The sequence below is a fragment of the Poecilia latipinna genome, unplaced genomic scaffold, assembly GCF_001443285.1.
Source record: "Poecilia latipinna isolate Pla-1442-1.1 unplaced genomic scaffold, P_latipinna-1.0 Scaffold814, whole genome shotgun sequence".
NCBI lineage: Eukaryota > Metazoa > Chordata > Actinopteri > Cyprinodontiformes > Poeciliidae > Poecilia > Poecilia latipinna.
In genome coordinates, this window is record NW_015113430.1 from 229,608 (window position 1) to 241,215 (window position 11,608).

At 40.6% G+C, this 11,608-nt stretch overlaps 1 protein-coding gene across 1 annotated transcript in view; it reads right to left on the reverse strand.

Moving 5' to 3' along the window:
* Nucleotides 1–9,241: 9,241 nt before the first annotated feature.
* The window catches only part of LOC106956401 (probable cation-transporting ATPase 13A3), a 21,305-nt gene continuing 18,938 nt past the window's right edge, over nucleotides 9,242–11,608 (reverse strand). Inside the window, exon 22 of the mRNA XM_015047212.1 lies at nucleotides 9,242–9,728. Within this exon, the coding sequence (XP_014902698.1) occupies nucleotides 9,546–9,728 (183 nt within the window). The 3' untranslated portion in view covers nucleotides 9,242–9,545. The remainder of the gene's footprint in view (nucleotides 9,729–11,608) is intronic.

Below are 11,608 nucleotides of genomic sequence, written 5' to 3' on the forward strand. Positions count from 1 at the left end.
GTTTTTCATATTATTGTGGTTTATTACTGCATTTTTTTCCCCTCAATTACCTCACTGTAAAACAACATAATTGTTTTCAGCATTTAGGTCTTGAACCTATACCTTCCCAAATTCTCAACACATCAAATTGAACTGTCAGTGTACAGGCTATTTGACCTTCTGACCTATCAGGCTGGTTGGACTTCCCTGTCCTCTCTGACAGAGTTCAAGCCCTTTTCAGAGGTGAAATGACCTAAGAAGCTGGTTACTGTTTAAATTAACACAATAAAAGTCTTGTGTTAATACATATCTTTCATGCTTTAAAACTCATTCAAACATTTCAGAAAAAGAAAACTCTGGAACGCATAGTTATGGAGCCAATCCAGGGACGTAGCAAAAAAAAAAAAAGATCTATAATTATCCTTAAAGAGGCAGTATTATGTATTTATAGCACAATCAAGTGACTATGTTGCTTTCTGTTGCTATGAAAATACTGCATATATCAAACATGACTTAAAAGAAATTTGACATCGTAATATTGAAATTGGGCCTCTGTCTCTTTAAAAACTCCTGCTCTTTCCGAAACTCCACTTTCAGAAAGTCATCATAACATTGCTGCTTTTCATTCCTTTAAGAACGTTTTTTCCAGCGCTTCACTGAGAAGTAGTTTGTATAAGGAACTCAGCAGTTCCACCAGGTCTTTGCTAATTTCTGCTGGCTAGTCTGAAGGAGATGCGTGGGGGAGTCGGCGTTCACATATACATTCACACCACACCAGAGTTCACTTAAACCTAACCGAAGCAGGGGTAGGTCCAATCAGGACCTCGGTTTGGAGGTTGACCAAAGTTTGCCTTCAGAGTTCGATTGCGCATTCACACCTCTCAGAACAAGTCTGACTTTCTAGGGTTACTACTAGAGTTTGGTTGGTGTGTATCCACCCTCCTTAGTGACCAAAGGAGTCAAGCATCCCATAAGAATGCATAAAATGTGATGGATGTCTCTTCACATCCACCTGCATGGTGCCGTCACCTTCACTCCCCTCTTCACCTGGTTTATCAGCTACAGCCTCTGCTTGCTGTTCCTCCCACCCAGTCAGCAAGCACCCCGCCATGCAGGCAGTGAAATGATCATCCTCATCATCAAATACAGCAAGGACTCCCTTTCAGAGGCTGGTATGAAAACCTCTCAGGCCATGAGGGGAGGGCGCAGACAGAAGGGATCACTTAAAGATCTCAATCCAGGGCTCTGCTCTCTCTTCGTCCCTCCTTCTCCCTTTTAATTCCCCCCATAAAGAGGGAAGGGAGGGGCTGCTCCCTTAGCAACTCCCAGCCCCCTGTCTCTGCCTGCCTTTTGTCCCCCCTCCCAAATAGCAGTTTCTGCTCCAGGAGCCTTAGACAAGGCCTCTATTAATTGCAGGCCTGTGTGGAATACATGTGGGACAATGGGCCCAACAGAGTGTCCAGCCCCCAGACAAGGCTGGAAACAAGTGGAACAGGAATCCGGCAGAATAGACCCGTCCTGGCTGATGTCACTGCATACATTTACCTACCTCAGAGCACATTCACTCTCTGCTTTGTTTTATTTGGACAAAAAACAGAAGAAATCGCAGGCACAGGGAGGAGGTAGCAGTATCAATGGAGGAAAGAAGCCGAGGGTGGGAGCACGAGGATGGGAAATAACTGGTTACCATGGCGATGAGTTGAATCAAAAATATGGTCAAGTTTAGCTGAGGCAGAGATGTCTAAAGGGTAGAGGGCATTAGATTAAACCCTGGGTGAGATAAGAGAAGGCTGAAAACAGAGGTTTAGTTTTTAATCCATTCAGACCAGTTTACACGGCAATAAAAGGTGAATAAAGGAGCGGGAGATTAGGGGACTCATCCAGGCTCGTGTTTGTCAACAACAACCTGAGAAGATTCAAGTCAGCTTATTCCGAGTCAGTAGACGGGTTTTCAGGAGGGACGCTTTGGTATGCCAGGAGAAGCTGCTGAGGACAACTGGCACCATAGTAACTGGTATTTCACCATCACAACCTTCCATCTGTCATCTAATGTGGCAAGATCCTGCATAAAAGGGTGAAAAAAAACCCAGCATTTATATGTTCAGCTTGGAGGCAAATGCAATGAGATTGAAGCCCTATTAAAGTCCCTTTGAAAGGGAAACCCAGCCATCGCCTTATCCCTCAACAAATTAAAAAAAAGGCTTTTCGAGATTCCAAGAGAGGCCTCATGTTTAATTTTTAAAACCCAGACATGAAAGTGTTGCTTAAACCACATTCAGCCGTGGCAACTCTTTAAAGCACTCGTTAGCATGTAGATTATATGCATTTCAGTGCATTGTCAAAGCATCTAAGTGTATTTACATGTTAATCTATCCAGGGATACCATCGTCTTGAAAAGGTATTGGGGGGTAGGTTGGTGAACTGTGCATTTTTTTCCGTGCCACCACGGGAATGTGATTTCTTTGTGCCACCAAAGTTCAAACGCATTCCTGTAAAAGCCGTGGACATTATGAGGGTTGATTCCCTGCATCAGAACAACCTGCGAACCTGTTGATTGGGGACAGAAACAAGAGCTCCTTGTCTCAAAACGAACGCCAATGTAACCTCTGTTCTTTAATACGCGTTGCAGGTCAAAAGCTCCACTCAGCGATGCCCTGCCATGTGGGGCTTAGCCTCTTACAAGCTCAGTCCATATCCATGAGGGTGTTTGTGTTGGCATTTCTGAATGTGAAGATGCCCCATTCTTGCCACTCAAGACGACTCACAAGACCAGCGTTATGGCCACTTATGGTGTGAAAGCCGCCTGTGGGATGCCCTTTCAGCTCTGGAGGACCTCTGGCTGAGTCCCCTTCACATGGCAGATCATCCTCACTTGGGGTGGAAAAGAAAAAAGTCTGCTTCTTACAGACAGCGATGTCCTGAGGGATGGCGCAATCCTTGTCCCAGGGCCTCCCTTCTTCACCTGCCAGCTTAGCGCTCATCACTTATGCACATAATCCCTGGTTGTTGCGTGTGATTCACCAGCCTGGGCCCAGAACCCAGGACCCCTGAGCCTCCCCTGCTTAAATGCTTCCTGGGTGGCTCCTGGGTGGCCATGGAAACTCATCTTCTCATGACAGTCAGGCTTCAGTCATGTCTCTAAGTCCCTCTTCAGTCACAGAGCGTCTTTTTCTGTCCTCTGTTTTCCATCTCCTAATGCCCTCTGCCGTCCCTGTGTTGCCTTATCTATGGCTTTCTGTCTCTTTTCTTTGGCTTTGGTTGCTCCCATGCATGGGCTCAGCTGATCTGCAGAAAGGGGCCAAAACTACGCAACAATGTGACATCTTTAGAAGACACAAAAGTGCATAAGTGCTATTCCATACCAAGTTTAACGAGTGGATTTACCATCACTCCCAAATGAAGGCCTGACCTCATTTTATTGTGAGTCTCATCTGTAAAGTGAGATCGTAAGATAGACTTGTGCGCTCCTTTTCAGCATGGGCACTGCGAGGCCTGGGAGTGCAGATCAACTTACCCCCCCCCCCCCCCCCACTACAAGTCTGCAGCCTCAGCCATTAGTTTGTTCTAAGCTCTGAAGATCGCACAGGCCCTCGCGGGAGAACAAGACAGGCAACCGGGCAATGTTGCACGGCCCCACATGAACAAGTGTCACAGTGATCCGAAGCAGTCCTCCCCCTGTGTGAACGCCATGTGAGAGGCGGCTCCATCCATGCCCCAACCACCTCTGCACAAGGCTCTCCATTGACTTCTAACCTGATGAGGGACCACGGGAGACAAAGAGCAGCTGGGCGGGGCCCATCCCTCCGACAAGCCTGTGAACAAACGCTAACACGGCTGCAACTGTCCACCCCCTGAATCACTGAATTTATTGACCAACCACAGAGCCCATTCAGGCCAGGAAAGACTGATAAATGAAGGGGGACAGCGATGCCATGAGGACCCGGGGTAAGGAGACGATGCTCAGGGGGACATTAGGGAGGAAAGGGGCTTTGTGACCAGCTGGTGGGTCACAGACCTTTTACCAGACGTGGTTGCCTTTGTATCATCTGTAAAATGAGGCCATTGGTATGTGAGCATCAGGTTGGCCTTATGTCCCGACTATTAATCAAAAACGGGGCCTCAACTGGATCTAAGAACTTTAGTAGAAACAGCATGCTAATTGGTCTTTTGCAAAGTAGGAATACAAAAGTTGAAGACTTGATGATCGTCACAAAAGTGATAGTTTGGGATTTTTACAGGGAACTTCTGTTAAAAGGTTAAAAGCAGTTCATATCTTACCAGCAGCAGATATCTCTCCTGGCGTCTTAATTTAGCATAAAGATTGAGAACAGACCAAAGGGGACTTTTACATCTTAAAACAAGTTTAAACTAAATGTCAGTTTAACTTATTGCTACTTTATGAATCTTCACACCATCATTGGCTGGTTGTTAACACAGGAAATGGAAGGAGGAAACATTGTACCAGCACCAATCTCATATGAAATCACAAACAGAACATGTTGGCCTTTGCAATCAAGACTGATACAACAATACAAGACTAACGGATACAACAGTAACATTTTGAAAAATGCTTTAGTATTACTGCATGTCTGCTCAAAGTAGCTTGCAAAACTGAAAATTGTGTTGTGTTTGCACAGCATGTCCACATATTGAACTGAGATTCTTAAAAGCAGTTTTCAAATGTTAGATGCTTAAAGTCTCTTTGTGTTTTATAAGGAATACCCAGAAGTTATTAAAAACAGTGAATCACTGTCTGCACGAGAAACCCCAACATTAATAAAACACTCTTTTTCTTTTCTATCTCACTTTGTCCTTTTAGTTCAAGTTCAATTACAAGCTGAAGTTTAAAACTGGAAATTAAAGGGCAAACTGTCAATCTACAATTGTCTTTGGAGAATATTTAAGCTAATATAGCTACAGCCAAGTTCTGGATCTCCTTTTTAATGCTTATGATTCCTTATCTCAAATTCATTGCATAGAAATTACAGAGCATCTGAGTGAAATCCTTGTAATAGCAAAAACATTAAAAAAAAGTTTGCTGTGTTTCTCCAGCAGTCACTGAGTGTGAGGCAGTAAACCCTGGACATGTCACCAGTCCATCACATATTCCAACATTTAAATTTCTATAAATAAGCACTCAAAACAACATAACAGTTTAAAAGTTCACATAATTATGCCACAATGTTTCTGACATCAGAGCAGAAATCTGCTTTTGTCTTGGTTCCGCTTGGATAGTCTGGCCGTTGCTTTTCTACGCAATTCTGCTCGATGCTCATTTTCCTTCAATGTTCCGTCTGGGCTTTCTCCAATTGAATTTGATTTCTCTGGTAGAATTTTCACCAGGCTAATCAATGAACAGAAGGAGAAGTCGTGAACGATGATGACAGTTTTCTACGGTTTTGAGAATTGCAGTCTGTCTGTAGTTTTAACAACAGCGGCGGAGGAAGTGAACAAAGCCGTCCAGTCCGTGTTGGCCACACCTCCAAATATTGTATTAACATTAACAGCCATCCTGTTCCTTCTTCACAATGGAGGATTGTTGTTTACAGCGCAGGAAATTTCCGGTAAGCTTCATAGCGTCCAACATCACAGCCATACATTAGCAGTTGGGTAAAGTTTCAAGCTTCTGCAGGGTCCACGCCTCCAGCAAGCAATTGTTTGTGAATAGCTGAGAGTCCACTCCCTCTGGACGAAGTGAAGCGTAGAACACAGGGTTGGTTTTCACCAAATAAGATGCAAAGGGCATTATTTACTAAAAGTAAAATGACTGTTTGAAAAGTATTAACAGAACCTTATTTTAAAAATCCTGAACTATCCATTTAACGCTGAATTCAGGGGACAATGTAAGCAGTGAGAGTGTAAATAAATCTTGAAAATGGCCAACCTAAACAAAAAAAGTGTTACTTAAAAGACAGATTAAGAAAAAAAAAAGTTAACAATGTCTGAAATAGCACACGTCTGAGAGCAAGCTTGAGAAAATCTTTTTGGGTGAGTTGCTAGCTGCGAGGAAGAAAGACTGTTTGTTTTAGCTTCTTTATTTGTCTCCACCACTCTCCATCTGTTCCCACTACGGACACAAAAGCAATACAGCAGAGAGTACACACACACACAAACCCATGTTGCTGTGAGGAGGCAACACTATCCGCAAAAAACACCACACGGCAAACAAGCCGCCGAAGGCAAGACATCGGTGTTTACCGAAAAGATGATCCCACAAGTCACAGAGACACATGAATTCATGATGCCTCCTCATCCTCATCATGAATATTCTCCCAAAATAAAAGGCCCCTTCCCTGATCTGTGGGAGATTCCTTTCTTTTGGCTACAAGCGAAGAGCCCCTTCCCCTTATTCACGGTCCCCGCTAAATCCGTCCATTCACAGCCCGTAGGCCCTGATCTCCACATGAAATGATAGCACTCTTTCTCCTCCACTCCTGCACCCTTAAGGGCCCATATGCCAGGCAGCGAGGAGGCTGGGAAAGCCCATAATTGATCAGTGAGTCTTGGCTGAAAAAGTGTGACCAAGGTCAGCCCCCCACGAAGTCTGCAACACTGGTTTCAAATACACATTTATTGGGGGAATTTCATGGAAGTTCTGCAGAGCAAACACTGGCATCAGAAAAAAAAGATACACACACACACACACATATATATATATATATATATATATATATATATATATATATATATATATATACACACACACACACACACACACATGGAATTACATTTCATTCAAATGAGACTTTTCCCACATTTTCACAGATTTATTTTTGGGAAACACTTTATGTAAACAAGAACCTACGTGCACAAAAATCTGATAAAATCAAGTTTTCAGTTCCATGATATTAAATATGCAATTATTAAAGTGGAATGTTCCATAATCATGAAAAAGGCAGTCACATCAATCAGAAATGGAGGACAAAAGCATCTACAGGAAAACGGGTGGTTGTTTCTTTTCTCTTCCACAGGAAGAATTCTGATTCTAAAAGAGAGGGAAAAAAGCTAATTTAACGCTTTCTTTCTCAAAAGTACAACAGTACCGGGTATTTTTAATAAACTTAGCTTACAATCACCAGTAAAATGACACCCTCTTTCACTTGTGGTTTTATTATTCAGAAGCAACATTCAGTGTTTATGCTCTACAATCTGGAAAGAACTTCCAGAAAACTGCCAAACAGCCGAAACACTGAGTTCATTTACACATTAAAAGCCAAATGTTTGTTTTTGCTATTGATTAGCAGTAAGTGGAATACTGGTCAACATATGTGATGTACATTTTCTAGAAAACTTCGGAGATTAATGTCAAAATGTCATAATTTTTTTCTAGCGAATTTTTGAGTTTTCACATTCAAAAATAAACGTTTTTTCCAGAAATTTTTTTTAGCTTAATCTCAAACTTTCTGAGATTTTTTGGCGGAAATTTACTCTTCCCAAGGCCCTAGAACACCATGTGGCAGACAACCTCAAAGAAATGAAACAGGAGTAGTTTTCTTTACAAACTGGAAAGAAAAGTGAGCAAAAAAATCTCCACAACGGTCTGATGAACCAAAACGACTTGTATCGTGAATGCTGCTGCAGGTTGCTCTTGAAGCTACTTAGTCATGGGGTGTACTTAGTTCTCCAGAGAAATAATCACAGAGTTGCATCTGTTGTTCGTTTTTGACAGAAGGTTAGATTGAATTCATTTTAGAACCTTGCAGAGAGATGAGCCTAGAAATGAAAGAGGGTGTACTTTCTTTCGTTTATGACTAAATCTTCCATTTATCCTTAAACGCAGGTCATCAATCTTCACGTTAAACTTCAAGTTTATTTGAATAATGACGGCTTGATGACGGTAAATTAAACTCCATGCTAAACTCAGAGTCGCCTGCAGTATTGTATTTTGTCTCAGCACTGTTACCCTAGTAAGATGAATTCATAAAATAAACTATTATTACAGTAGTCAGTTTTCAATATGTGCAATTATATTATGTACCACTTCTGAAGCTTTTTATAACTCAAGTTACAAATGACTTGCAGATGACAGGATATGACATATAAACCTCACAACTGTAAAAAAAACAAACAAACAAAAAAAAAAGTATCTGCCCCCTTACTTTAGAGTATGTGTTTCAGGTCATCAAACCAACAAGCCAATTTTGACATCAGACAGATAACCTGATTAAATACAGAAAGGGTTTTAATGATGCTTTCATCCAGAAAGCTGTTCTAACTGACCTGCTAATATGTGAAAAAGTAAATGTCCATCTTGTTATGAATTAACTGTGATTTACCAGTTTGTTTTTGTTTTGGTTCTGTTTTACTAACCACAACTAGGCCCTGTTACAGAAATGCCAACAGAAGGACCTCTCTGACAACATGAGGCACACAGAGATCCCAAAAAGCAACACAGCATGTCCCGATCTAAACAAGTAGCAGCAGACAGCTGCTTGTACTGAGCCAGGTTCTGGTTCTGGTTCTGCTGGAAGTTTCTTCCTGTTAAAGGGGAGTTTTTCCTCCCCAATGTCGCTACATGCATGATTGGTCTGAGGGATTGCGGTAAAGTTAATGACACAACGCAAGCAACCGTTGCTGAAATAACCTTGTGTCGTGAATTAGAAATAAACTGGACTGAATTGAAAATTACTTCAAGTGTACAACAAACAGTCATAAGACCTTTGAGCGTTCATGCTCAAAAACTCTCCAATTTGACTGAATTAAAGAATTCTGCCGTAAAGAGTGAATCACAACTCTTTTACAGTCATGTAAAAGGTTAATCAGCAGTTCTTGAAGGCTGTTGTTGCCTCTTTAGGTAAAACAAGCTGTGTTTCTATTGACTGTATAGTTACACAGTTTGACATTTGGAAAATAGTTTAGCTTAATGGAAACACGGCACTTTTTTACTGAAATTGTTTTATTTTTGCAAAACTGCAGTGGAAACACCTTTTTTTTTCCTTCATAGAAGTCACATGATCAACAACCAGATGTTCCCATCGGCGCAAACCATGAAGAAGAAGTCAACAGGAAGTAGTCGGAGGATGATGGCAAGGAATCATTTTTAATGACTTACCAGATGAACAAACATATTCACGTGCGATTTTAATTGCATTTGTTATTTAATGGAAACACCGCAACTGCAAAATTGTGTTTGTTTTTTTAATTAGGGGAATATCGACAAAGTTTTGCGCAACCCAGATCAGGCAGTTCGTAGGCTCAGGAGTAATTTACCTTTTACATAAGTATGTTGAACATTTTGTATTTTCTCAGGTTATCTTTGTCCGTTTGGTGATCTGAAACATGTAACTGTGACAACAAAAGAGATGAAATCTGTATGAGGGCAAACGATATGCTCGTCATTTCTGCACTCATTAGAACGTTCAAGTATGATTCATGACAGTTGCTCCATAGCATTAGCATTAGCATACAAGGCTCCAAAAATGGAAAGACCTCTGGCTCAACCCAGGATTCAGAGTTTAGTTCACTTTGATATGGTGGGTAAGAATGAAGGACATCAAGTAGGAGACCGTGTGTGTGTGTGTTAGTCTGTATCAGTAGGACATGTCAGGCTCCGCCCCCTGCAGGGATCAGAGAGTCGCAGAGATGTGGGGCTGTGCTTCAGCGGCGTACGTGACAGTAGAGGGTTTGGGGGGCCAGTCAGCGTCCTCCTGCAGCTCCAGGGCCAGGTGCCTGTACAGAACCTTCGGCGGCTTGTTCCTCTGACAGAACAACCGGGACAGGAACAACGCGCCCCAGCTGTCATTAGCAACCTGTCAACATCAACACCAATAAAAATCTAGGAGTCAAAGCATCACTTCAGTGACTAGCTAGTGATGTGGATATTTAACTAACAAAAAGATGCAGAATTCTATGTTTTTTAATGAGAATCACAATAAACACATTCCTGAAATTCTGAATTTGTTTATAAAGCTTTTTTAAGAGGATTCTGCTACATTTTCATCATCATAGTAAGTTTCCAAAAAAAAAAGAAAAGCATGTAATATGTTACACCATTGTCTCGTGCATCTACGCTGCAAAAACACAGTCTTAATAGATATGTTTGCTCTAGTTTCTTGTGCAAATATCTTAGTACACTTGAAATGAGACAAAAGTAACTTAAAAGTGACTTTTTAGCAAGCCATAGAAACTTATGTTGATAATTTCTTAAATAATTGAAATAACAAGTGTTATTTACTTGTTATAACAATGAAACAGATTCTTTCAGTGTTATCAATGAAATAATCTTCCTGTGGAAGTACGACTTTTTTATCAATATTAAAGAATGACTTACTGAAAATAAGCTTTTATATCTCACTCAAAAATGAATTGTGTCAGTTTTGTCTTATTTCAAGTGTACTAAGACATCTCCACCACAAAGTAGACCAAAAATACCAAGTAAGACTTTGTGTTTTTGCAGTGTATAAATAAATGACTTGAGGTAAATATTGCTCCAGCATTCAACATACATAAAGCGTTGAAAATAGAGATATACATACACTTCATATAGAAACAACTATTTTTTCTTACTGTCTAATAAAAACAAATTAAACTTTAATGTTCTAGATCAGATTTAATATTCATTTCTTCAAATTAGGAAGTTTGCACACACTCATATTGCTCTGTGTTTAAACAGTTTGAGAAAGTCCAGGTGATGATGTCATGGCTTTATAAGCTTCTGCTAGGTACAGTTAAAAGGTTGAGTTAAACTGGGACAATCATGACAAAATATTTTAAGGTAACAACTTAAACAAAGCCATCATGGAAGAAAAAGCCATGAAACAACCAAGACATCAGGATGACAGCTGTGGGCACACTTCTGCTAGTCCTTTAATGTGCTAATAGCAGAGCTAACTTTTTGTCTAACATTTTTGCTAACTTTGAAAACGCTTAGCGCATGTAGCTTCTTCACAAACAAATCTTTCCAGATAAAGTGCTAATTTACTTGGCTGTTTTGTTAACTTTCAGTTGAATAAAGTTCGACATCTGTGTTGACGTGTTTGTTATTGACTGTTATGAATTCTTAAAGTGGTAAGACATTTATATTTACGCTCTTATTTTGAAGTGGGTGAAGACTGCTTACGCAGCCTGAGTTACACAGAAGGATTCAGCCAAAATTCAGCAAACTACTGTGAAAAGCTTGAGCTAAGTCATTCAGTAAAAATATCAATTTAACGTAAAGCTACGAATTAATACTCTCAAAAAATGTCTCTTGCATTTGGGAAAAGACAGAATTTCAGTAACCTTAACTGAAAACAGGACATGTTTGGTCTGATTTAATGCTTGAAAAATAAAAAGGCTACATTTTTATAAACATTTAGTTGCTCTTTCTGCACTGATGAAGATCTGCTCACCTACAAAAAGTTCAGTGAGTGAAATCTGGCCTATTTTCTGACTTATTTGGATTGTAATTATTTTTGACCACTTTGGGCACCCGTAGACTCTGTAACGAGCGCTGAGCTTTCAGTATCAGATGGTCAGGCAGGAAAAAGAAATGTCGTCACAGTAGCACACCTTCGATCCCAATAGACCCTTTTCACATGACGTCACACAACCTCCGTTTTGGCTCGAAGCTGTGTATCCTTAGTTCCGGTGTACATAGTAAGTAACGATAAAGTTGTCTATTTCATATATATATATATATATATATATG